At 35.5% G+C, this 27,572-nt stretch overlaps 1 protein-coding gene across 1 annotated transcript in view; it reads right to left on the reverse strand.

Moving 5' to 3' along the window:
- Hml (hemolectin) overlaps positions 1-27,572 on the reverse strand; it is a 403,631-nt gene that overhangs the window by 240,182 nt on the left and 135,877 nt on the right. The window contains exons 39-43 of the mRNA XM_081740590.1: positions 27,208-27,365; positions 21,782-21,865; positions 10,768-10,887; positions 4,453-4,568; positions 3,269-3,361 (exon numbers count right to left, since the gene is read on the reverse strand). Of these exons, the coding sequence (XP_081596716.1) occupies positions 3,269-3,361; positions 4,453-4,568; positions 10,768-10,887; positions 21,782-21,865; positions 27,208-27,365 (571 nt within the window). The remainder of the gene's footprint in view (positions 1-3,268; positions 3,362-4,452; positions 4,569-10,767; positions 10,888-21,781; positions 21,866-27,207; positions 27,366-27,572) is intronic.

The following is a 27,572-nucleotide window of genomic DNA, read 5'->3' on the forward strand; positions in this document are numbered from 1 at the left end:
CTCATCGGTCGCTTATTTTGAATCATTCACCGTCGTCCCCACCACCCGCAATTCGCATCACAGCAAGCAGAATCAATGGATTTCGATAAATGCCCCGAAGGAAAAATTAACGAAAAAGAAGGGTAAAAATAAAGATTTTCCTTTGTTGTTTTGGTTTCATTCATTCATTGAAAAATATTTGAGGGAAAATTGTTAACAGAAGAGAGTGGATAATAAAAGTAAAGACTCGTAGCGTGTGACTATCTCACAGCAATCTTTGATGTTCGATCAATTAGAGCAGTTCAGAAGATTTGCTTGAGTTAGACGCGTTTACGGTGTCGAAATAAGAACATACTTTGCAATTGCAAAATGTCGCAAAACATTTTACAAAAGTAGTTAAAGCGGAGAAGAGACAAGTATGTTAACTTAGGCGAGGAAAATGTGTAAACAAAGAAACCCAAAAACAACGGAGAAAAATCGAAAAAAGATAATAATTCAGAGAAAGAATCGAAAAAACGTTTTTTAAAAAATGCTAAAATGAAAAAGCAACAGTAGTGGTGTTAATTTTGGCGAAGAAAATGTGCAAAAACAGCAATCGGGAAACAACGAAGAAATATCTAAAGAAGCCAGTACTTCAGAGAAAGATGTAAATATTATTATTAAAACTAAACCTTTTGGCGCAACACACAAACACACACACACACATACACACACACACACACACACACACATATATATATATATATATATATATATATATATATATATATATATATATATATATATATAATTATAAAACTTGAACCACCAAATCGATCTCCATCAAATTTTTAACATAGATGAGGTTCAGTCCAGGGATGTTTTTTGTCATATCACTTTGACGGTGCAACTTAGGGGAGGAGAAGAGGGAGACGCATTAAAAATGATCAAAAATGACCAATATCAGTGACGAATCCACAGTTTTCGGGGACGCTGAGTTGAACAGTGACACTTCCGATCCCGTTTACATCCAAATTCAGCCCCACAAATTTGGGGAGGGGAGGAGAAGAAATATAAAAATGATTTTAAAAAATGACCAATAATAGTATCGAATCCATAGTTTTCGGGGTCTCTGAGATGAACAGTGACACTTCCAATCTTGTTTAAATCAAATTCAGCCTTATCTTGGGGGAGGAGGGAGGAGATATATAAAAATGATAGAAAATGACCAATATCAGTGTCGAATCCATGGTTTTGGAGTCGGTGAGATGAACAATGACACTTCTGATGCAGTGTCCCGCAAGCTGGGTAGGAATATGGGAATATATCTATATCTATCTATCTATCTATCTATCTATCTATCTATCTATCTATCTATCTATCTATCTATCTATCTATCTATCTATTTATTTATTTATTTATTTATTTATTTATTTATTTATCTATCTATCTATCTATCTATCTATCTATCTATCTATATATATATATATATATATATATATATATATATATATATAATAGGTATATTATATATAGCTTTCTAGGGGGTTATATAATGAATGTATTTGTCTGAACAGAATAACGCGACCGATATTTTGAACAGACATACGCCTGAAAACATTTTAAAGGTGACAACGTTTCGAAAGTGTCAGTAACTGATGGTCTCTGTATCAGATTCGGATCCAGTTTGGATAAAACTAAATGATTAAACGAACCATAGGTGAGACGTCCTTCTGAGATACAATCAAACTCGTTACAGTAACTTGCACCAAACATCAGTTAACCACTGAACCTATAATTTAGTGTTACATTCATAGTAGCTCGTACAGAACGGTCCCACTACATTATCTAAACGCCCACGTTTCATACAGAGATAGACTAAATATAACCCTAATTGCTTATAGAAGTGGCTCCCGAACTAACTGGGACAGCCAAAAAACGAACTTTACCGTTGCAGATATGGCTGCTCAAACCAGGACATCCAGAAGAGAACCCGAACAGTAACCGAAGTTCTTTCGGTTATAGGAATGGCGACCGGAAAGGGAGAGTGAAGTAATACGAACTTTACAGTTACAGAAATAGTTAAGCCCGAACAAGGACATCCAGAATCGAACGCTAACAGTATCTGAAGTTTCTTCTTACGGTTACAGAAATGGCTCCCGTACAGGAACAAAACTTTTATCAAGTAATAAGTTCATCTAACAATTAGACCTGTTCAAAGTTGCTGATGGTATTAACAACACCAAAGACTCTCTTGGAAACAATAACCATTCGATGTGCTATGCAATGAATGCTAATTAGGCACGGATTAATATTTCTTCTAATTTGAGCAGCGGCACCATCATTTCTTCAACTAAAGCCTGCAGCCGAGTCTGAATCAAATCCAAGAAGCTTTTCTTTAAGATTTAGAATGTCTATGCCATCTTTGTTTTAAAAGAGCTTATTTTCTTTTTCAAGCGGATTTGTATCTGCATCTTTTACAGACACTAATTTATTTTTAAAAAATGATAGCAAGGGTTATTTTCTTCGTACACATATGTCACATTGAAGAACAAGTTTGTCCGCAAACCTGTCTGTATACTCTTCTATTAAGATTGAAAAACAGCCTGTCTGTTTGAGAAAGCTTTCTAATTTTATATAATTCATCAACTACAAAACTATCCCATATTCGATGGTGTTTTATCCACACAGTGTTGAGTTCCCATATCAAGGACGTTTGCGAGAGATCAGGATGTTTCGCTGTTGAAATACAAAGATCTTTTTTGTAGTTATTTTCTCCTGGATATGTAAAAGTCTATGCTAGAGAATAAATTATTCATCTCGTCACAATAGAACCACGGATAAAGTTGAACATCTGGTCGTTTTACGCTAAACTGAACCACTTTTTTTGAGTAGGCATATATTTAAAACTTTTGTTTGTGTGAATATGTTCATTGTATACACATTTGCATTATTTAGGTATATCCTCTTAAGATGCTTGGTAGGAAAAATCCTCCCATCCCCAGGATTACGTACCCCATATAAAACCTCATTCAGTGGGCGAGTTAATTCACTTCTATTTTCTTTAGTTATCTTCCTGTTGTTTATCATCACAAACTCGGTTCTTATGGAACGAAAGCTTCTAAATACAATGTTACAATCATGAATAAATTTTAATATATTTGAATTTTACTTCAAACAGTGTTGAAAGGATGGAAAATTTTTAACTGTAAAATATTCACTGAAGTATGGTAACTGTATATGGAATGACAGTGTAACTTGTACATTAAAATAATGCATTGTATATTTCACAATATATTAATATACTTACTGTCTGACTAGAGCAGTTTTGGTGGATGCAGATATATTCATTTTTCACACATTGGCACGAAGTACAATCAGTTACTTGTACCACTTCTCCAGGCTGTCAACAACATAGAAAAAAGAACATAAAAAATGTAGTAATACTATAAAACAGCAAAAAAATATAAATTGTGACTAAAATCGATATGAATATCAGAAAGAAAATAATACAGTAAAACAGCAGAAAATATAAGTTGTGACTAATATCGATATACAATAAATATCAGAAAGAGAAGAAGAAAACATAGTGGTTTTTAAAATGAATGAAATAGAATATTAAATATATTAATAGTACAGATTGTATATCTAAGCTTCTGATTCAGTTTTAGATTTATTAGCGTTCTCTAAGAAATTTCCTTGCTTCAATGTAAGTACTGTATTGCAACATGTCTTGCTTAATTTGTGAAAGGTTAAGAAATTACAGTACATACAAATTAAAATGTTCCATTGTAACTGATTGTAAAAATTATACTGTAATTAATACTACTTGTCCTTTCTGACAACTCAATGCTGTGTTGCCATCTTTTGCGTTGGGTATTGAAACACGAAATTATTAACTGCAAGTAAATCTCAGTTTTATAAAATTAAATGACACAAAAGGGAACTAAAAAGAATGCTCTTAATAACCAGCAGGTCCACTACTTAAGTTCATATTCTACTAAAACAATGTGAATTTGTTTATATTCAAGTTAGCAAGTGTAGAAAGGGGTGGAATGTTTACCATTGCAGAGAAACGAGTCACTATAATTGGCTGAACGTGCTGTTGCCATAGAAACAGTTCTCCTTGCCTGATTGTTATGACGACATGCAGAAAGGAAAAACACAGAGCAAAGCAACTGTCAGAAAGAATTAGTTGTATCAAATAGATTGTACATCGTTCATTACCAATAATAAATGATAATCTTTATTCTGCTAGAATTGATTGTAAAAATTATGTCGTTCGTTATCAGTAATAACTGCTATTCTTTATGCTGCTGGAACTGATTGTAAAAATTGTCGTTCGTTATAAGTAAGAACTGTGATAACATTTCTTCTGCTGGAACTGATTGTATCTATGTTGCATGTATTCCTCTAACTGTGCTACACATTTTCCTAAAATTTACGCAATACTACTTGTAATAATGTTTTTAACTAGAAGAAAAATAAACATACCCTTAGTACGTTTCCATTTTGTTTATTATAGCACGTGCAATCTTCAATTTCTACACATGTATCTTCATCTCTCCATTTGTTTCCTTCAGGACAGTTGTGTTCAGGATCAACGCAATCTAAGTATAGAAGATCATTCGTTCTCTTCAATATAAAGCTTTTACAAAATCTTATTTAATTTAAAACTCAAATGCGAAATATATTAAACATTTAAACTATTTACAGGATAACTTCAATTTAACGATTTTCCTCAAGGATTTTAGCTTTTCCTTAAGTGGTGGTTTCTACTAAATATAAGAATACGGATCGTAACAATGATTATCACTGTTATAATATGAGTTTTTTAATGTTTAGCACATCTTGTGTTTTTAAAAAGTAGATTTGAATGATTTTGATTTTAGATTTTTAAGAGTTGCTCACTGAAAAAGATTACACAATTAACATTGAATAAACATGGAAGGTACATTGTTTCAAACTGATACTTTAATGACAATTCACTGAATCTAACCTACTGTTATTAAAATTATGTACAATATCACTTTTCTTTACCATTTCAATACTGAAAAATACCGTACTGGAATCTACAGCAAAAATAATCAAACATATTAAAGTAAAAACGAACAAAAACCTGAAGAAAATGAATTGGTAACATTAATATCATTGTTACTTATTGATAATATCGAAATATTGACACTAGCCAATAGTTTTCGAAATACCCATACGCAAATGGTGGTTATTCGATTTCAGTAAATATAGAGTCACGTTAAAAAAATGAAATGATTTGTAAATCACAAGGTTATGCTGGCTAGGTTAAAGTGATTATGAGAAATGAATGAAATGGTGGAATGAAGAAAGTGGGAGAAAACGGGAGAACCTCGACCAACGTATACGGTCGTAAACCAACGTACACATGTTTGTCCACCAAAAGCTTACTTGGCGGCGCGAACTGGGGTGAATCAAGGGTCCCATGCATCAGAGGTGAACGCTCTAACACTGAGCCACCGCGGCACCTTATTGTGTCACGTGAGTGATGTACCTTATCAATTGTATTTTCTACATTTTTCGTTAATACGAGAAATTTACTAATATAATTTTCCTTAAACACTGAGATAAATGCATTTTTCCGGATCAAATTATTCTTTCGTTAATTATAGAACATATATATTGTACTTTCGTTGTTGTTCTAGTAGTTTCGGTTTGAACGTTGGATAAGCATCACATTTGCTACCTCCGGGATCAGTGAGATACGTATGCTTGCTTTCTGCATAAAAGTAATCGCTTAATTAAACGAATGCGCAACTCAAACTTTGAGAAATCCTTATATAAAGCAAACTGAGACATTGACCTTTGTTAAAACCACCATCAACTTATTTAATAGATAAGCTCCTTTCTACCTCTCGATCATTGAGAGGTGCCTAATTACCAAATTCTCTAAGACACATGGTCATAGAGAGTTACCCTTCCTATACGCTCTAAAACGCATGATCATTAAGCTCCTTTCTACTTCTCTAACAAGGAGAAGGCAGACTTTGGTAAGTGAACTTCGGACCCATGTTTTGCGAGTTGGTAGTGAACATTTAAAGAATTAATCTTGCAAACTGGAGAGCGCAATGGACAAAAATAACGGAGAAAAACCGTCTTAAAGTGTTCTACTCGCTGCATATATTGTACGACGCACAAATTTACCAAGTGTCGGCGTGGCAAAGTGAGGAAAATCTTTGACTCATGGGTAAAGGGTTCCGGGTTCAATTCCTGTTTGATTCATACATCTTTCTTTTTTTTGCTTCAACCAATAAAGTAGCCATTTGTAACTATTAGTAAAATATTAATTCACTATATGTTTATAATGAATAAAACAATAGAAAATTTCAAATCACTTATAAAATCTTATAATGTTCCATGTTAACTACGTTAGGAACAAAATTTAATCTATTCCGTAAATATTATTGTTACCGCAGTCGTTGTGTAAAAAATGTTCTTGACGCTTCGTATCTACATCTGTAGACAGTGTTAGAATTACAAGGAGAATGAGGAAGAAATTTCCTTTGGTTATAGCAACATCCAGTATTAGCAAAGGGGATTTCCCCCTCAACTCCTTTGTAATTCGCAAACTATCAACAGATGTAGACACGAAGCGTCAAGAACATTTATTACACAACGATTGTCGTAACCATTGACGTATTTAAGGGGGGCGCTTCTGGGCTTAAGCCCACCCCGAAATGTTATTTACTATATTAAAGTAAATTAAATATCTTGGAGAATTTTCAAATTTCCAGGACAAAAGTTGGAAATAAAATCGTAAATACCCCCCGAAATAAAATCGTAAATACGCCACTGGTCGTAACCATAATATAACTCGTGATATCAGTATATTTACGGAATAGATTAAATTTTGTTTGCAAGTTAACATGGAACGTTGAAAGATTTTACAAGTGATTTGAAAATTTCTATTGTTTTATGCATTATAAACATACGCTGAATTAATATTTTACTTATAGTTACAAATGCCTACTTTATTGGTTGAAGCAAAAAAGAAAGATGTAGGAATCGAACCCGGGACACTTTACACATAAGTTAGATTTTACTCACTCTGGCACACAATCACTTGGTAAATTCGTGCGTCGTACGATATATGCGGCGAGTAGACGGTTTTTCTCCGTTACTTTTGGCCATTACGTTCTCCCAGTTTGTAATATTAACTCTTTAAACGTGCACTACCACCTCGCAAGCAATGGCTCCGAAGTGCACTTACCAAACTCTGCCTTCTCCTTGTAAGACGCCCGGTCATTGAAAGGCATCTATCCAAGACGCATGTTCAGTGGATTCCTTTAAACTTCAAAAACAAACCTCTAAATAGTTAGAGGAACTTGTATTTATTTGTAATATTTTGTGTTCAAGAGGAGAACATTTATAATAAAAGGTGATGAGAAATTCCAAAACTTTACAATACATAAAAAGTAGTGCCACAATATGAAACAGGAAACAACAGAAACAAATACGTGATTAGAAGAACAAAAATCGGAGTTTTATACAGAGGCAATAACTTATACTGGAACCACTACGATTAATGATCCCTACCATTAAGTTATAGAGGGAGTAATATGGTCCTTAAAAGAGTGTGTGATCACTACGAACAGCAACACTTTGCTATGTGCTCCCAAGTTGTTCATAAAGTTGGTAATGAGTTGTTATGGTATGGAGTTCCATTGCTCCACCAGCACTATTAACAACTGCTGGATGGTCCTTGGTGCAATCTGGACTTGCAGTGAAATGTTCCTCATAGTATTTCAAATATGCTCGATGGGATTCAAGTCGTGGAAACAGGCAGGCTAGTGCATTCGCTAAATATTCTCTCGTTCCAAGAGCTAAGCCACTTGCGCAGCTCGATGTGGTCGCACATTATCATAAATATAGAATTCGGTGCTGAATGCACCTCTGAAAAGATGAACGTAGAGAAGAAGTATAGTTTCACAAAAATGTTGACGGACAGCGTTTCAAAATTTAGAGGTCCGTATACCCATGCAACCTTATATCTCTCTACACAAGAACTCTGAACCACCAAAATGGTCACTTTGAAAATGTTTTTGGGTTCATTGCGTGTTCCCACCTCTCACCAGATGAGTGTACATCCAGAATAACTACTCACACTGAATCTGCTCTCATCAGAGAATAAAATAGGACTCCACTCCTCCTCGGTCCAATTATGATGTTCTTGGCAAGATCGCAAACGATGTCGTCGAAGTGTGGGTGTCATTGGAATTCAGTGTAATGGTCGCCAGACAAAGAGACCACTCCCATGCAGTTGACATGAACTGGAGCGTGGGGTTGGGCGTTTTGCAGTTGTCTTATACACTGAGAAAAAAAGGACTAGGATTTCCATGTGGATACATCGTATTTACGCGGGTACGCTCCTTAAGTAATGTAATTTCATGTATAAAAGTACAGCAGGTGGGAACATCATACCAAGTCTGGAGTTCGGCGTCGAACTAGACTCGCTGTGATTGGATAATTTTATTCACATGATTGATTTCGTGTTAAAAACTATTACTCTCGTAAGGTAGGGAGTCACAGATTTAGAAAGAACCAAGAGGGGACACTCGTAGGAAGGTAGTAACAACATTACATACCTAAGTTACCACCGTCAGAATGGGTATGGCGTTAATTCTAGATTTGAAATGATGGTCCCACAATACAAAATTTTCACTGGACGGTGGTGTAGATCGTACTACTGATGAAACAACATTACTTAATGTGGTGACGTGCGTAACCTGGTAAAAACAGCATTTACATGCCGACTGGATTATGCATTTTTCTCCGTGTACGTGTTTACAGTTGCACCCCCTGTTTGACATAGATCCTTTCTTGCCTGTTTCACAATGTATAGGTTACACTCTGCATGATCGAACACCACCTCTCCTTCGCACAGCACTACCTGTGGTTCAGAATGCTCCTCATTGACGTGAAGCAATGCTGCTAGTAATTCCAAAACCCTTGGGGCATACTCGTAACAGTTTATCTTTTATCTTCCAGCTTCCTAACGATTCTTCTCAGTGTAAAATACTCAAATATTGTCCCTAGGTCATGTTGTTGTGAGTAACTCCACCACAATGCACTTTAACACTTCTCGACTGATGCAGATTGTCTCGTCCTTTTCATTCACTGCTTTCGTGTACGGGAAGGAGACCCATTCGGCGTCAGGGTCACACTAACGTCACATAATACAATATTTTCCTCCCTGTGCACGTGTGGGAGACTTCTGGCAGTATGCTGATGGGTTTTTGTTAATTTCCACTATACAGTATTTTATATTATCTCATCTTTAAGTTTTGTACACAGTTATTTGTACAAAGTACACAGTTAAAAGTATTAATATAATACTTTTAAAACTAGTTTTTCTGAATTTTCCTTCTCCAGTTTCTTATTTACTATGTCCCTATGTCACCGCGATAAAATATACTCAAATTATTTTGATTTGAAACTTGTTTAGCACCTGGTACTCAATGTTCTAAGTTTAATTACAAGTTTTAATATATGTTTCATTTCAAGTAAGAGCAATTAGATATAAGAATTGCATCACTTTACTCATTGGAATAATGGAATCGTTGAATTAAATATTATATTTAAGTTAGCATCAAGCTTTACCAAAACACACTTGGCCTTATGCACAGTCGTTTTGACGTATGATTAGGGTCATACTAAGGGTTTGTCTAACGGATAGTTATCAGATGTGTATTCAGAATCTCTGGTTAGCACGTAGTAATTGACTAAGCTAATCACATGTGACTAATTAATTTAGAGCAGAGGTTTCCCTGATTTAGCCAAGATTAGGCACAGTAAACTTACATTATAAGAATACAAAAGCAATTGAATACTATCTTTTTTTATTTCTTTCTTTTTTTTTAGCTCATCGGGTGAATTAACGACGAAGCAGCTATTAAGCCGAATACTCTACAATAGCAGAACTGTTTTCTAAAGTGAACAGTGAATGAACTGATCGATAAATTATCTTCCCTTATAATTAAAACATAATCCTTCTGTTATTGATAATATTAACTGACTTCTACTTATTCTCTCCGAAAAAATACCCCTCAGAAATGAATAAGTTAATTGTAATTCGATTTCATATATATTTATAAGTTGTGATGTCAAACCACAAAGAAAACATTTCAAATTTCGTATTTCATATATTTTCAGTTTTACAGACTACGCGTACGTACACCTAGATTTCCGTAATTGTCACATTTATTTTTTGCACTCGAGGTATTGGGGTTATATTAGTTAATCATAACCAAATCAACTTATTAGCTGAACTCAAAACAGACTCTGAATACTAAAAATTACATCTTCCTTAGTACAGAGCTAATACAGCCCTAACTAATCACGTGACTAACGATTGATTAACTACCGCTTACTTGAAAGCTGCCCACTATGTTTAAAATGTAACTAAAATGCCATCTTTTTATACAAGTCAAAAAGAATAAGTTCAGTTTGTCCATAGTCAGAGGAAACAAATACTAGTATATTGCTCACGTTTGAAACACTTTACCTTGGACTTTAAGATAAAAGTTCGTTTTCCAATTTTGACCTCACTGTATGTCAAAGAATATGAAATCTACATACAAATTTTTGGGCTGTATTTATTAAACGTTTTGTTAAACATTATACGAGATTTTAACCTAATGACAATAGGATAATATTACATGAAAGATTTCTAAATACTAATGCTTAAAATAATACATTTTATAAAATCAGAATTCTTTTATAATATTAATTTGCAAATAATTAATATAACTACCAAATAAAAGAGTATTTATTTACCTGGTACGCAGTCATCATCTGCAGCACAATATCCTTTGTTTTTAAGCTGGTCTTTGAAATACATGCAAGTATCTTTGCAGCGGATTGCACATTCCTTCCAAACCTTACCATCAGGGCATACTAAAATTAAGACAAGAATATTTCTTTTAGTACTTGGAAATCGCCTCTGGAAATAGTTTTAATTTATAAAATTAATTATGATAATTTATAATTATCAAAAACAGAGTAATAGTTCGTAACTATGATATCATTTTTGTGCAATGGCTTGTAAGTAATACTTTTGGATAGTAGATTATAACTAAAATATTATCTATAGAAATATACAGTTTCATAATACATCCAACCATCTTTGCTGCATCTCCCACCAAATTTTGCTATTATGACAAACTAAAGTTAAGAAAGAAATATGTTCTTTACCACTAAGAAAATTACATCTGAGTAATAGTTTATAAGTATAAAATCTCCTCTTTGTAATATAGTTTGTCTTTGTAACATTTTATGAATAAGAGAAATACTCGTAATACTCAGATAAAAGAAAAATATTAGATCGTCAAAAAAGTATTGAGCATTTTGCGCAAGAGATGGCGTTATTGTCCCAAAACTAAGGATACATGAGTGGACAACGGATCAAATCTAACGTCATTTGGAAGTTGACAGTTGAAGCTAGTAGCCTAGATGACCACAAAATGAGGAAATTCTTATAATCAGTCCTCCATAAAGATAAGTTATCTTTCCACAAACACTGCGCTACATTTTACAACTGAATCAGTAGTTTTGTAAAGGTCATGAGTCAGAAAATGGCTAGTTTGTTGTAGTTCAACTTTTTATTTATTTATTTTGGAACACACCAGTGGTTCATTTCGTACAATGACAAGAAAACTGTACTCTTTGAAACAGAGGTCAATCATTTTATTTCTATGAGGATTTTCAAAAATTAAACAGTCTTTTTCGATTTTTCAAAACTTTAACTTTACTGACTCATGACCTTTTCAAAACTACTGATTTCATTTTATTTCGATGAAAAAGCAAATACTGCGCAGGCCTGTAAAGAAATTTGTACTGTAGACCTATATGTGCAAGATATGCTATCAAAAGCAACAACCAAAACCTGGTTCAGTTCCTCTAGTTCCGGAAATATCGATGTTCAAGATGCTCCTATCGATGTTCAACGAGCAACTAATCGCAGCAAAAAAGGATAATATTTTGGCAAAAGTTAAGCAAGATCTGCATATCAATAGTCATGATATTACCAATGACCTAAACATCCATCAGCAAATATTGTTACACGATCTGGAAAAACATTGCTACAAAAATAAACTCAACTTTTAGGTGGCACATGATCTGACTCAAAAATGAACTTCAACTGAAACGTGACGAACTAGAGCGATTTCTTAAGCTGTTGATCGCAAGTGATAAAAAATAGATAACATATCACAGCAATGTGTGAATAAGATCGTTGTAGAGTAGAAGCTCTATATAGTGGAAAAACCCCACACTAATGCCCACAAAGGTTATGTTGTGCGTTAGGTGGGATTGAAAGGGCATTATGAATCAGGAGCTTATGCTGCCGGACAGAATGATAAGACCCGGACTGTACTGTCGACAGTTAACAAGAATCCACCTAGCAATTCAAAAGAAACGACCGGAAGTGTTCAACAGAAATGGTGTCGTATACCAGACTGACAATGCATACATATTAAACAACCCGTCAGAAATTAATAAAACTTGACTGAGAGGTTTTAATGAATCCACCGTTTAGCCCGGACCTGACATTCTTGGACTATCATTTGTTTCGATTTCAAGGAATTCTCTGAATGGTGATACGTTAGTTTCAAAAGAAAAAGCCTGCAAAAAACATGTCACAATTTTTTGAAAAGAAACCGTAGGAAGTTGTATAGAGTCGTGATTAATGTTATGATGTTGCCCGAAAAATGACAGAAGGCCTTCAAACAAAATGAACAAAATGGTGGATGTGTTATAACATTATGAAATCCAACAAAACAAACAATTAGTACTGATATGGATAATACGAATGTAAGTTGATAAATCGAATAACAGCATAAAAACGTACGCGGCAATGGGAGCATGCATGAATAAGGAAAGTTTCGCCAATAAACTAGAAGGAACTGAAGAAAATTTATCGGTTATACGCTGAAAGCATCTTAGAACTAAACGATACACTAAAAGGGTTTAATTTGCTTAATTTAAAAAGAAGGAAGCAAATTTATTTGGAAATGATGAAAGTGATGTCCAATAATTTCGTAAGGAAGTCAAGGGTTGAAGATGAAAATGCGGAATTAGAAGTGAATACTTACGCCTTTAGGACGGAAGATATTAATAGATGGCAACATTACAGGATAAATTAACAGAAATACGAGGGTCACTACGAAAGTTTTGAGATGTGAAATAACTTACATACTTAAAATCAATTTAACACTTATATTTTCTCAAAGTATTCACCATTATACTGTACACACTTTTGCATCCTCGAAAAACCACTTTTGGAAGCAGTGTTGCCAGTCTTTTTCTTCAAGTGTTGAAAGTTCATTCTCTTAAGCCACTACAGCTTCTTCAGGGCTGCAAAATCTCTTCCCACGCATGCGATCTTTGATCCTGGGGAACAGAAAAAATCACACAGGGTCAGGTCAGGGCTACACGGCGGATGAGTCATAAGTTTGACCTCCGTAGATTCTAAAAACTGAAATATGATGTTGGCCGTGTGTGCGAACGCGTTGTCATGAAGCAGGATCCCACGCAATCCAGTTCTTGGACGCCGTTCCCGAAGCTTCTGGAACACTTTTGTTAGGCAAACAGTGGTGTGCCACTGAGCAGTAACAGTCCTTTGTTCTTCAAGTTGAACAGTTGCAACATGGCCAGATTTCGAGAAGAAAGTTGCGACCATCTTCTTCCCCACACTTCTTGGTCGCTTCACTTTCGTGGGTGGATTTTCGTCTGGAAAGATCTAAAGTGTAGAGTGGCGTTTATTTTCAGGGTCAGATTGATAGATCCAAGTCTCATCACCAGTAACAATGTCAGAGACGCGTCGAGAATTGCCTCCATCAAATCTTCCAAGCATTTCTTCACACCATTCCACACACATGCGCTTCTGCTGTTCAGTCAAAGTGTGAGGCACCCAATGAGATGAAACCTTCCTGAGACGAAGATGATCATGAAGAATTTTTGTTACTGCTGGCGATCCAATGTTCACTGTAGATTCAATGTCCTTGAAAGTTGTTCGAGGATTTTCTCGAATCATTTGTTCCACATCGGCAATGTTTTCATCTGACACAGCTGTTGCCGGACGTCCAGCTCTCTCTTCATCTTTAAGCGATGTCCGGCCTCTTCTGAATTCACCAAAGCACCGAAAAATTGTAGCACGGGAAGGAGCAAGGTACCCAAATGCCCCCATGCAAACGGTCAAGGCTTTGTGTCTCGTTCAAACCACTTTTGAAATCGTAAAGGATCATTGCCCGAAAATGTTCCCTTTCCAGCTCCACTCTAGACAGTCGAATACTGCTCACATCAACAAACAAGTGAAGGCGATACGGCCACACCGATAAGCGAGTCGAGTTGAAACTTGCTTCGCTTCTTCGCTCTGGATACCACTACCGAACGCAATTGTTGGAATTCAAATACTGTGCCACAACAATGCGAATCTCAAAACTTTCGTAGTGACCCTCGTATTGAGCTGGGCTACTGTGCATTACAAAAGAACAGCATTTTACTGAAAAGTAAATTGGTGACGTGTAGATCGAAGACGTAAACCGAAGTGGTTTAAACCTTGGCTTAAACCAGCTGATTTTTTTTAAAGAAAAAGAAACAACAACAACAGACTGGTTTAAACCAAAAAATGAAAAATGTTGTAAAAGTGTAAGTGTTCGTAAAATCTTGATGAATACACATTTGTGGGTTATCGCGTGTCATTGCGGCATATTATTCGTATTATATTCAGACCTAAATTCTCCATTCATTACTCAGAGATTATACTACAAAAGCAACTTTTTTTATATAAGTTTATGAATGTTTCTTTTGTGATTTTTTTAATAGTTTACTATTATTGTTATGTAATTGCAATTGCAAAGAAAAATTCTAAATATTGTTTCGTTTTAATAATGTTTACTACTGCTAAAATAAATCGAAATACTGTACTTTTGGGGGGAGGGGTCATACAAACCCCACGAGAGGCATTTACTGAAATCAGAAGTATCTTTGGTATCTATTTATGTATAAGTGCCTCAGAGCCAAAGTGAACTTAAGTAATTCTTATCTTTATTCACTTTTCGTACTGATACGCAAATTAAGTCCTTGTATTTCTTTAACTTGGACTAATAAATGTCGTAGTGAACTAACTTGTACTTAATTAATTCTTTTGTACTCTGCATAAGGATGCGCACAGACAAGATTTGTGGCTGTCTCGTCTCGAAAATGTGCTGTAAAAGTGATGTCTCGACTCGAAAAATGTATATTTTTCTATTGGAAGAGCCGTGTCTCGACTCAAATTTTGTCAGGAAAATCCTGTCTCGACCCGTCTCGTGCGCATCCCTAACTCTGCAGTATTTTGAAATTGTCAATATGTAATTCTGTATAATGGTTTCACTTGTCCTTCTCAAATGACTCTTGACAATTAGATAATTATATTTAAAATATGTAAAGATCAGTACAACATATCAGGAGTCATTCGTGAGTGAGTCGGCAGACGTATCGCATTTGTGGCCAGTTAGTCCCGGTTTCCAGTTCAAATGGAGTATAATTTGTTTCGGATATAAGTCGAGAAACGGTTTGGATTCCGCTTTAAGCTTATGTTATCCCTTCCTTCATAACCCGGTTGTTGTATAATAACGCCAAGATCGAACAAACTTATTTCTGTCCATATGAGATATAAATATATAAAGCAAATAATTTACACCAAAAAACTGGTTTAAACAAACAAACAAACAAACAAAAAAAAAAAAAAACAGGTTTAAACCAAAAAACTTTTTTTTTTTAAATAAAAAGCATGTTTTTGCCAACCCTGGTACTAACAAAATCAGACGTTTGCTGTCTGCAGACTACACAGCAAAGCATAGAGAAATATGTGTTAAGAATTACCCGTAAAGATAAGAAAAAGAGTCACTTGGATAAGGAATATGGTAGGAGTAAAGGATATTATCGTAAAAATAAAGGTATTGTTGATTGGTTATACAGAGTCCGCCAGAGAAATGCATACACTGTTAAAAAAAAAAAAAAAAAAAACTATGTATCATATGTCTTAATTACATTTAATTGTTGTTCAAACATGTGTTACAAACCTTCAAATAAGCATATGTTTACATTAGATATTCGAAATGTTGACCATTGCTTGGGACGCTCGAGAAACTTTGCCAGAAGATTACAGAGACATGTGCATTGGTCTCCATTGATACATTGACCGCTGTAGCTGTAGAGACTGCTCGTCGTGCCATGCGCTTCAAACTTGTCAACAATGCAGTTGATTGTTAGGCGGGTTGGTGGTTCAGTACCAAACTCCCCTCTCCTCTGACGCTGTACTTCGATGGCATTCCCAAACCTCACAAAACATTTCAAAACGTACTTACATGTGCTGCTCGAACGTCAAGCGTGCACCTGACATTTTCTTATCTCACTAACCGTACTGACAGTACCGACATCTGTTGAGCAAGCAACCGTACTATAACAATTTTAACTGAAAACAATTGACAATGACGACATCTGTTGAGCGGAAAACCATTCTACAACATACTTAAATTTCAGAAGAATTGTCAATGCCAGTATCATGATACAGGATGACTAAGAGTGTATACATTTTTCAGGACATTAACGTCCCTTTCAGCACCGAGATTATATGAGACATGGACCTACAGCATAACATGGGATTCGAACTACATGATCTCCCACCGAGAATCTAACACGAGTCTCCCACAGCAAAGATGCGTCACTAACCATATGACCACGAGGATCTCAAAAGCAATTTTTGACTGAATACCAACAGGCAAGATGATATCTAGTGAATGTCAACATACACAATAGTGTGACGAAATTAAGAAGCTCTGTGGAGCCACATAAAAGATAACTTACTGTCCACGGCAGATGATTGTGGAGAAGAATTGAAGGTACTGTGATCTAACAGTAGTTTAACGATGGTTGACCATGTTGATGATGCTCATGGTATCAATCCTCGACAAAATACAAAGGGCGTCCAGATAAGAAGGGAGAAGGGCGAAAGATAATGACGCCTTACACGCACGTCAAGGCCACTGCAGGGAACACTGCTGCACAATTTGAGGTCAGTCGGAGCAATACAGTGGCCGTGAACGGAGTATTTGTGTTACGCGGCGTAGCGAAGTTTATGTGACGCCACGAACAATGTATTTGCAAAAGTTGGGGACGAAACCTAGATCTACAATTGGGATTCTAAGAGTAAGCAGGAGTCTATGTAGTGGAAACACCACGATTCCTCTCCCCCGAAGAAGTTCCGCACACAGCCTTCTGAGGGGAAAATCATGGTTTGCAGGCCATGACAAACACTATTTTTCTCTGGAAGTTCTTCGCTGTCCACAAAGTGGTAACGGTGCATAGACCTCCATGGGAACTATATCGAAAAACAGTGATGACCAGGTGAGCCTATCTGCATTCAATCCTGTCTAGGTAGATAACTTACTGGATGCCCCTCGTATATCAAAGGCTGCGCTATATTCAAAATTCAGATAAGAATTGTTAGAATAATTGCAAAAGTTCGGTTCTGCGTTCATCATTTAAAAAACTTTGGTTTGAAACTGTATCATTCTACTATTACCATATCTAAACGTATTTCACACAAGTATATTTATAAGCCTTATTTTTATTTGTGAAGGAATTACTACCTACTAGTTAGTTATTATTTTTCATTATTAGTTAGAAATTAAACTTAGGCATGATTAAAACAGTATAGTCAAGTTATGTAATTATCGGAACGTTTCTTCTATCATCTTCAGAGGCGTTCTTTAAAACATTACCTGTTATTCTTAATCAGATCTCTTAGCGTCGGCCATAACATTTCATTTATAGTACTCGCGCTGAGTCGTGAAGCTTGGGCTCTAAACCAATCACAGAAATCTTTTGCTTAAGCTCTGATATATCGGAAAACTTCGGTACAATTCGCGGAGCCGCTTCCCGAGCGCACACTTGGGGAAACGTCAAACAGCTGAAATTCACCAACAACGTTGCCAAACTTTGAAGACAGTAAATGAGTATTTAAAAAAATAAAAATAATAACACTGCATAACACTAACTGTGCAACAATTATTCTAAAATGGTAACAATAACACGAATAGTAACAACGAACATATAATGCAACCAAAAAAAAAATAAAAAACGGAACTTGGCGCCAATCCGACAACACTGTACTCTCGAGAGATGTTTTCCGTGTAGCGCGAGAGACGACACTGACAAAACTTGATGGGTGGGGATTGACGACCAGAACACACCTTTGCATTCTATTGGGTGGTGAAATAGATAGATCAAGCTCAAGCTTCACGACTTGGCGCGAATACTACAATTTTCCATACAATACATTACAAGAGGAGTTAGTTGAGTTATTTTGAATATTGTAGTCTCTAAAACTCAACACTCGATAACCCGGCAATCAGGATAACTCGGAACACACCATGGCAGGGTGGAAAAACCGCGCGCAGACCCGTTCAGGGTCATTGTCCGCGTGCGTATGTCCTCTTCCCGCATTTCTTTCTGCAGCGTTACACTCACACTCCTTCACCACGTGTCTGGCGCTGAGCCGTTTCAATCTACTTGCAACCTTTGCCAGGGTCAGTTTATTCTCTGCTGTATTCTCAAGCAACAAATACAGATATACCAATACAAGTACAGTACTTTATTTTCTGAGCAGTGTTGCCAACAAGCTGATACAAAAAGTCGCCAAATAGGAGATGAAATGACTCCAATTTTGGGTGAAAAGTCGCTATAATTTTCGTGGAGTTTTGCCTCTTATATATATATATATATATATATATATATATATATATATATATATATATATATATATAAAACTTTATGATCAATTTTGCTTCAACGAAATCAAAAATAAGTTTAGAAAAACGAACAATATTCAAGGTCTAGGAAAAATCTTACTTCACTTCTACTCACGCTTCTACAGATAATCTGTTTACTATCGTTAATGAAATATTTGTGCTTCTAAACGGAAGCTCTGTAAACTAAAGGACATTAAAAGCTGGAGTTGGTCCCCGTTAGAAGGTAAGAGATAACAGCAATCAAAGCGGGAAAATAGAGATAAATGTTATGTACTTTCCCAGCTCGTCAACATCTGCACTGATTCAAATAAGCAAAAGGAAATAAACATATATCTGAACTGATTCGAGCTAATAGTACTTATTTTATGATGAGTTGTCCGCAGTACAAAAGTCACTAGATTTGTAAATAAGTCGCCAAATCGTCATTCCAAAATCACCAAAAAAGTCGCTAATCGGAAAAATTATTTTCTGTCGCTATCCTGGAATGCGAATCCCCTAGATTTAGCGACTTTTCCCCCAAATTGGCAACACTGTTTCTGAGGAAACGCAGCGTACTTATTCTTTTTAAATCCCATTCCCGATAACCCGGCACTTCGGGGCACTTGTCACAAGCTCAGCCGCACTTCGGTCCGCATTAGGCCGAGTTTTCGGGACTCTCTTGCGTTCAAATTCATTGGAATGAGCAACTGTTGGGCTGTCGACGCGATAGTGGCCACGACCAAGAGATGTTTCAAACATGATGAAGATGATAGAAGATATCATCGGAAACGTTCTGGTAACTAAATATTTTAGCATATATTGATGCGAACCATTGTTAATATTTGTCTTTAGAGTTGAAAATTTTTATTACAATTTTTAATGAAGCATCTATATATCTATATATTAAAATGCTAAGTTTATATGTTTATGGCCAAGAAAAGTTTATATATTTGTGGCCAATATTTTCGACAGTAAATTCTCGAAATCCATAGGCTCTACAAAGATGCCGCTTTCACTGATCGCGATCGGTTGCAAATTTTGTGTAGATTGTTCAGTTCTAATTCAATATTTAAAAATGGTCGTTATTTCTTTCTTACATTTTTAGGGGTACACTACAAATTTTGAAATTTTAAAAATTAGCATAAGCATCAAATCCATATATATATATATATATATATATATATATATATATATATATATATATATATATATATATATATATATATATATATATATATATGGCGTTTGTTTCATAGCCAAATCATAATGAAAGACAAAGGATAACCATTTATCCAGTCTAAGGTGAATCTTTATTGTTTGGAGTCTTTAGCCCAACGAACACCATATATGACTTACATTATAATTAATTGTATGTGTAATGAATTTGTTTATTACGTACTGCACGCAAGAAGAAAGAAACCACTGATCATACAAGAATTTGAAACCTCAACCGGAAGTAGGCTCAAATCTTCCAAACGGTGCGAGATATTGAAAAACTAATCGATGGTACCCCTTTATGGTACCCCTTGCCGATTTTTATCGAGAGGTCTTTCACTTGTGTAGATAAAGGTACATGTACATATGTTATAAGGAATGAGAAGGAGATTCGTGCTCATATGTGAATGATGCGCTGTGTAGAGAGTGCAGGTTCAGCTGGTAATATAAAGGTAACCAAGAAAGTTCTGTCGCTTTTTCACCCACCACCTTCGAACATCGATATGTCATCTAAAACGTACCTGAGAGATCACAAATAGTCCGCATCAGCGTCGACGACCTTCTGCCAACGTTCTGGAAGGCCATGGATTCCATCGGGGTAGAACTTCGTGGGCCGTGAAGCGAAAAAGACATCAAGTGCACGTTCGCACCTCTACTAGTAATTTGGTGGATGCAATAGTGTTTCTCATCCAAGGCGTAGAATGGTGTTCTGGGTCATCCTAGCGACGTAGGGCTTAGCATTATCCTGTAACAAGAGGACCCCTTTGCCATTCGAAAGTGCTGGCTCCAGAATTTTGAGTTTTTCTTGAATACGGCTCAACTTCTGACAGTACACAGCTGCATAGATGCTCTGACCAGCTGGTAGCAATTTCCGATGCATAATGCCGCGAGCAGTCCACCAAACACACAGGAGGACCTTCTTCTGGTGCAGTGCTGGTTTCGGCTGTTTTGGAACCGGTTCATGGGATGCTAACCAATGATGACGGCGTCGTGGAGCTTCGTACAAGACCCACTTCTCATCACATGTCAAAATCCTGTCCGGAAATGGCTCCTTCCTCAGACGAGATAACAAAGAAACACAAGTGTCTGCTCGCGTTGCCTTCTGGCCCGGAGACAAATCATGCGGGACTCACCGCCCCAACTTGTAGTGCCTCCCAAGTTGATGGAAGTGCTGATGAATGGTTTCTCCACTTACACTGAATTGTAGTCCCAGTTCCTCTCATGTCTGGCCCTATTCAACTCACTTGCTGCCTCAAGATCGTCATTTTGTACAAGTGTTCGTCTCAAAACGTCTTCGAGTGTTTCGTCATTATCTTTGAACTTGTTAAATCACCGTTGCACTGTCCACGTAGTCACAATACCCTCACAAAATGCCTATCATATCTTCCGCCCCGCTGCAGCGGCGTTTGACCCTAGTTTGAACTCGTACAACACACACGCCCTTATGACGCTCTGTGGAGGTCCCATGTTCATTGGCCTTACGCAATTTCACGGTGTAACTGAACTGCCACAAACATGTAATATGTTAGATATAACAACACCATCAAATGACCTTCGCCTTATTTCCATTCGCATTCAACTCATGGTGTGAGGGCCAATTGAACACAGACCTCCACAAAAAGCAACAGAACTTTTTTGGTTACCTTTATATTATATTATACTACATAATATTAGTGTGTTGATCTATTCCACTGTGCACATTAGAGTATTTTATTCTGTAACATATTGAACTTAGAATGATAAATATATGCATATAATACCAATAAATTATTTTTTTTTATTAGCAAGTACTTGTTACCTACCACTAGTTGTCCCTGGCGTTGTCACAGTTGTAAACTTCGTTGTAGTAGTTGGTAAAATGGTTGTGGTCGGCGATGGAGGGTGTTCTATGAAGAAAGAAGAAATGTTATTGTAAGTTACAAACAACTTAAAACATACAGAAAAAACTTAAAACATGAGGAAGCAACAATGGGTCTGTGATGAAATACACGTATTAGAGCCTGCCAGTAACAGAGCCTTTTCAGTGTCCCCATTCTCACATTTCGTGTCGCAGATATGGGTTCGATTCTCAGTGGGTCCTTATATGGTTCGAATTCCAGTGTAACTTTATGAAGATTGGTATCTTTCATATACGAACGCTGATCAAACATCAAGAAATGGAAATTTATTTGATAACGCTGAAAATACTCAAATCTTAAAGTACATATAGACTACTTTTAATAAAGGGGAGAAGACTTAGGACTGTAGACACGTAAATATCACCATATTTAGCATACAAGTGTTAATTAGAAGGAATTAGGTAACGTTGAAGAGGGCCGGAAAAGCGAAATTTTACAATTAAGCGGCTACTTCTCTTTAAATATAGTAATAGCTTGTATAAAAGATGTTCGCAGTTATAGTAAAATGTAGATCACCAGTGAGATATGAAATTTAACGCTCCTAACCGAAGAGAACGAAATATTGTTCCCAAAAGTAGGAGGGTGACAATGAATGCTGACAAAATTTCTTCTATCTTATTTGTCTTTTGGTGTCGAAAAAATGAAATGAAATGAAATCTTTGAGTTTTACGTCTCACGGTTATGCCGGTTAGGCTAAAGGAGACGGTGATTATGAGATATGAGTGAAATGGTGGAATGAAGAAAGTGGGAGGAAACGAGAGAACCCCGAGGAAACCCACGCACACGATGTTTGTCCACCACAAAGTTCACTTGGCGGGGGCTGGGATCGAACCCGGGACCCCACGCACCAGAGGTGAACGCTCTACCACTGAGCCACCGCGGCCCCTTTTGGTGTCGACTTGTATTACATCTCCATATCTAGTGCAAGGTTTTCACACAAAGAAAATTTAACATTTGCGTGAAAGAACTTCAAACAGATATTTACTAACATCTTGGAGAGCAAGATACGTTTTTCTTCCATGAAACGAAATTGCATTACAGATTCTGGGAGCAAACGTTCTTCCAAGGAAAATACTTATTGTAGAACATTCTTCTTCAGAAGGTTCAACATTTTCTCTCTTCTGAACCGACTATAAAGATAGCGCGGATGAAGAATGTGTATTTTGTTCACAATCATATAAACTCGGGAAAGATGAACGATGGATACGATGTATCCAATGTATTCCATGGCCACACAAGCAATGCGCGGGTATTGACCAAAAAACGTGGTAGTCTTTTGTTTGTAACTTTTGCTAATAATTTAACTTTTTGATAGGGCCTACTGTAGATGAGTAGAAAAATGTTTAGTTAAAAATAAATCTATGTTTAGAAAGTTGATTGTTCTATAGAACAATATTTAATTAACCCTTTTAGGATTTCCACTTTTTGAGCTTCATTTTAGACTTTAACTGAAACAGCTACTGCTTCCTTACTATTTATCGTAGAATCATAGTTCACACCTCACTTTTTTTTTTTTTTGGATAGACCATACTTTCCACCGGTATCACTCGCGTGTCCGTATTACACACCAGAAACGTGAAAATCGAGTAAAACCGGGAGATTTTTCGAAATATTTGCGCCCCGCTGGACCGGGTCTGAGTTCACTTAGGGATCTGATTTTTTTAAGAATACGCTTTTATCTACACAATATGTGTGCAAAATTTCAATCTTGTATGTTGGAAACTAAGGTGAGGAGAATTTTTTGAAAGTCTGAAGGTGATCCATAGATAGATAAATAGATAGATAGATATACTTCAAAAATGTACTGCGTCATTACTATTTGACCTAGAGTCACGATTCAAAAGCCATTTTCTTTAATATAACGAGCAATTTCCAACGATAACACTCACGTGTCCGTATCGTACACCTGAACGGAAAATTCGGTAAAAATAGGGAATATTTTTTGGAAAATTACGCCAAAACACTTTGCCCCTCTGTCCAGGTCTGGGTTCACATACGGACCTGTTTTTTAAAACAAAATAATACGTTGTTATGTACCTGAAACATGTGCAAAATTTCAATCTTGAATTTGAAACCAAAGGGAGGAAAAAATTGTTGGAAATCTAAATTTATGCTATATATCTAGTGATGGGTAAATTCCCGGGAAGATATTTTTCGGGAATATTCCCTGGGAATATTCCCGGGAAGATTCCCAAAATGGGAATTTATGTACAATCAGAAAGAAAATTGCATTCTATTACTATATTATGATTTCAAAGTTGAATTAAGTTTTACATCACAGCATATTATTATTGTTGTCCACAGAGGATTCTTTAAAATCTATATATTCTTAACAGTACTATGTTACTTTATTAACACTTTATTATATTTAGAGAGTACGCATAAATGTCTATTTATTTACAATATGTTCTATCAATTAAATATATGTGAAAAATTATATAGTAAGAGTTTAAATTTATATGTAAGTAGATTTACTCAACTTGACTCTATTACTGATATTATAAACACATTAAATTTATAAATGTTATAAACCAATTAGATTAGGTAAATGCTAGAAGACACATGTCTCACTAATTTATCAACATTTGCACATACATATCTATGTTCACAAAATTTGCAAAATTCTTACTTATCTTTATATTTTAGCACGTAACATTGCCATACACGACCTTTCATTCTACCTATTTCTCGAAATTCCATACGTTAATTCACATGTAAAAGAAGTCCGAGTACCTCTTCAGAAATTCGAGTCAGTGAGAGGAGACAGACCGACGTCTATTACTAACGGTGGTTCAGGGTTTATTAATAGTACTTCATCTCTATTTCTACATAATTCTAAATTACTTTACAAAATGGCTCCTTTTCATTATTTGTAAATTAGTACTTTGCTAATTTTGGCTGTTCTTTAGCATTGCAGGCCAGCTTTTGCACCTACTTTTTTGCCATATTCTATTCCGATGCGATTGTTTTATGGTTTCATACGTTAAATTACGTTACCAACATTAAATTCAGACAGCACTGCAGAGCGAGCGTTAGCGAATGAACGCGGGTTAGAGCCCCGCATGGCACGTTGTTTTCTATCTTCGTTACCAACAAATCATTTTCTTTTCTTACATAAATCACTTCCACTTACCTTTCCGTTTTATATAAACCCCTACTGCCCTAAAATAATGTGTTCGACACTTTCTTGACTACTTGAACATCACAGTCAACATATTTCTTCCGTAAATCATCCTACTTTTTGCTTGTTTTGCCCCCAATACTAAACAATTACCTTACTTTTTCGTGCAAATAGAAATTGAACCAAAAAATCATATTATTAGTTATTTAAAGTACCGTCAAATAATTTTAAATTTTTTAACCTCCAAATTTTTTAAAACGTAGAAGTAAATCATAATATATTAAAATAAAGTAATTAGTCATATGGTTCTTATAATTTGGAAGATAAAGTAAAGAAATGGAAATAAATTCCTTCCCGGGAATTTATATGCCAGAAAAAACCCGGGAATATTCCCATTTTTAAATTCCTTCCCACCGGGAATATTCCCCCTGCCCATTACTATATATATCTATATCTATATCTATATATATATATATATCAGCGTTTCCCAACCTTTTTCAACTTGCGGCACACTACGGGTGTTATTTGGATTCTCGCGGCACATTTATAGATATTATTATTTGTAAATATAAAACAAAGTGGTATTTTTCTGTGATTATTGATCTCCTTCTTACAGAGAAGAAAGTTCTATCACTGGTTTTTCCCCGTGGTAAATCGTTATGCTTATTTTTCATTCTAATTTAAAAATAGAAAACAATTGCCATGAAATATTGGACTCAGGTTTTTAAAAATATGTTTTCTTTTTAAACACTGTATCCAACCTTTTACTAAGAAGGAAGATCACTAAATAACGAACGAACAAACAAATCTCTTTTAGTTTTAAAACACAAGTGTAGGTAATCTGTCGAAAGGATTGAAGGATATTTTAAATTTTCAAGTTACGAAATAGTCTGCAATAATAAAGAAGCAATAATGGTCATAATAATGATAACCAATTTTTTCAACATTAGAAATATACAGAACAGTAATCTGGTATGAAACTTAAAATTGTAGATTCATAGTAGAGGTTCATGGTAATGTGAAACACAAATATACATTTTCCCCCTACGTTTTGCAATTTGATTACTATAAAATTAATAATTTTGTTTCGATTCCTCGCGGCACACCGGTACACCGGTTGGGAAACGCTGATATATATACATATATATATATATATATATATATAATAAAAATTTACTGCGTCATTACTATTTGACCTAGAGTCATGAATCAAACGTGATTTTCTTCAGTGTAACAAGCCTTTTCCAACAGTATCACTCACATGTCCGTATCATACATCTGAACCGAAAAGATCGGGAAAAACTGGATTTTTTTTCTGAAAAAATCACACCCTCGGAACATTCACGTCCCTCGGGCCCAGCTCCGGTTTCACGTAGGGATCTCAAAAATCTGAGAAATACCCAAAGGTACACACAATCCGTATGCAAGGTTTCAATCTGATATCTTGAAAACTAAAAAAGTGATTTTTTAAAATTTGCTTAAGAAAAATAAAAAAAAATCACACCCCTCCACTTCCACTTGGCGACGTTAATTTGACCATCCGGTTCCAAAACGCATCTGGGGTGTTCTTTGGTCCATCCTTGACTTGACCAATAAAAAATCCGGCTTAAATATCTGTTATAGAACCTTAACAAGCGGTCAAAGACGATACCACGCCATGGTAACAAAAGTTACCATAACTCCTAAAAGGATTAAAGTAAATATACATGTTTACATCATGTACAGTACAATATGATTTATCTCATAGATATAATTAAAATACACAGTAAATCAATTTCTTCTGTTTCTCTTAAAAACCTTCTCATTAAATCTCAGTCCGATATTAGGTACTCTTATATCCGATATTATGTTTCTTTTTTTTAAAAAAAAAAAACGAAAAAATGCAACTTATTAGAAAAACATATGTCTCTTTCTTTTAACCTTTAAATATTGATTTAAAATTTTAAGATTATTGTCTAAACAAAGGCTATACCATTAAAATTTCTGTCAGTAAAAGTTTTATTGCTTTTTAAAAAAAAATGTATCGGATGTTTGGAATTTTTTCTATACGTGTCCTGATTAAAATGCAATTCAGTGTTCAAAAAGAGCGTTAACTCCTCCATCCCCCCCCCCAAATAATAAAAAGCTTGACGATACTTACTTCGAAACTTAGAACTACTGTTTCCTTAACTTTAAAAATAACTTAGAACAAAAAATAGTTTATTCTTACCACAAGTACAGAAAACACGGACTGCAAAATCTGGGCATCTCCCCGAGTCAATGTAAGAGTTGTAGCAATCAAGGCCTTTTGATATTTTACACTGAACATCCTGTCCGAAATCAGAGCTCGGGGCCAACACTTGTTCTTCTTTGCCATTAACTACCACACTGGAACGAAAATAAATATAAAGGTAATTTCAAAAGTACTCTTTAAGAAAAACATACTTTTTACTTTAGTATTTATTAATTACATTTAAAAAATAATTAAGGAATGTCATTAAAATTACAAACCGAATTCAGTTATAGTAGTAAGAACAGGACTTGACCTAACTTTTGGATCCTAGGTCCTTGCTTCAGGACCCATGGTCCCTGGTC

Source organism: Thermobia domestica, chromosome 15 (genome assembly GCF_964235325.1).
Source record: "Thermobia domestica chromosome 15, izTheDome1.hap1.1, whole genome shotgun sequence".
In the NCBI taxonomy this organism is placed as follows: domain Eukaryota; kingdom Metazoa; phylum Arthropoda; class Insecta; order Zygentoma; family Lepismatidae; genus Thermobia; species Thermobia domestica.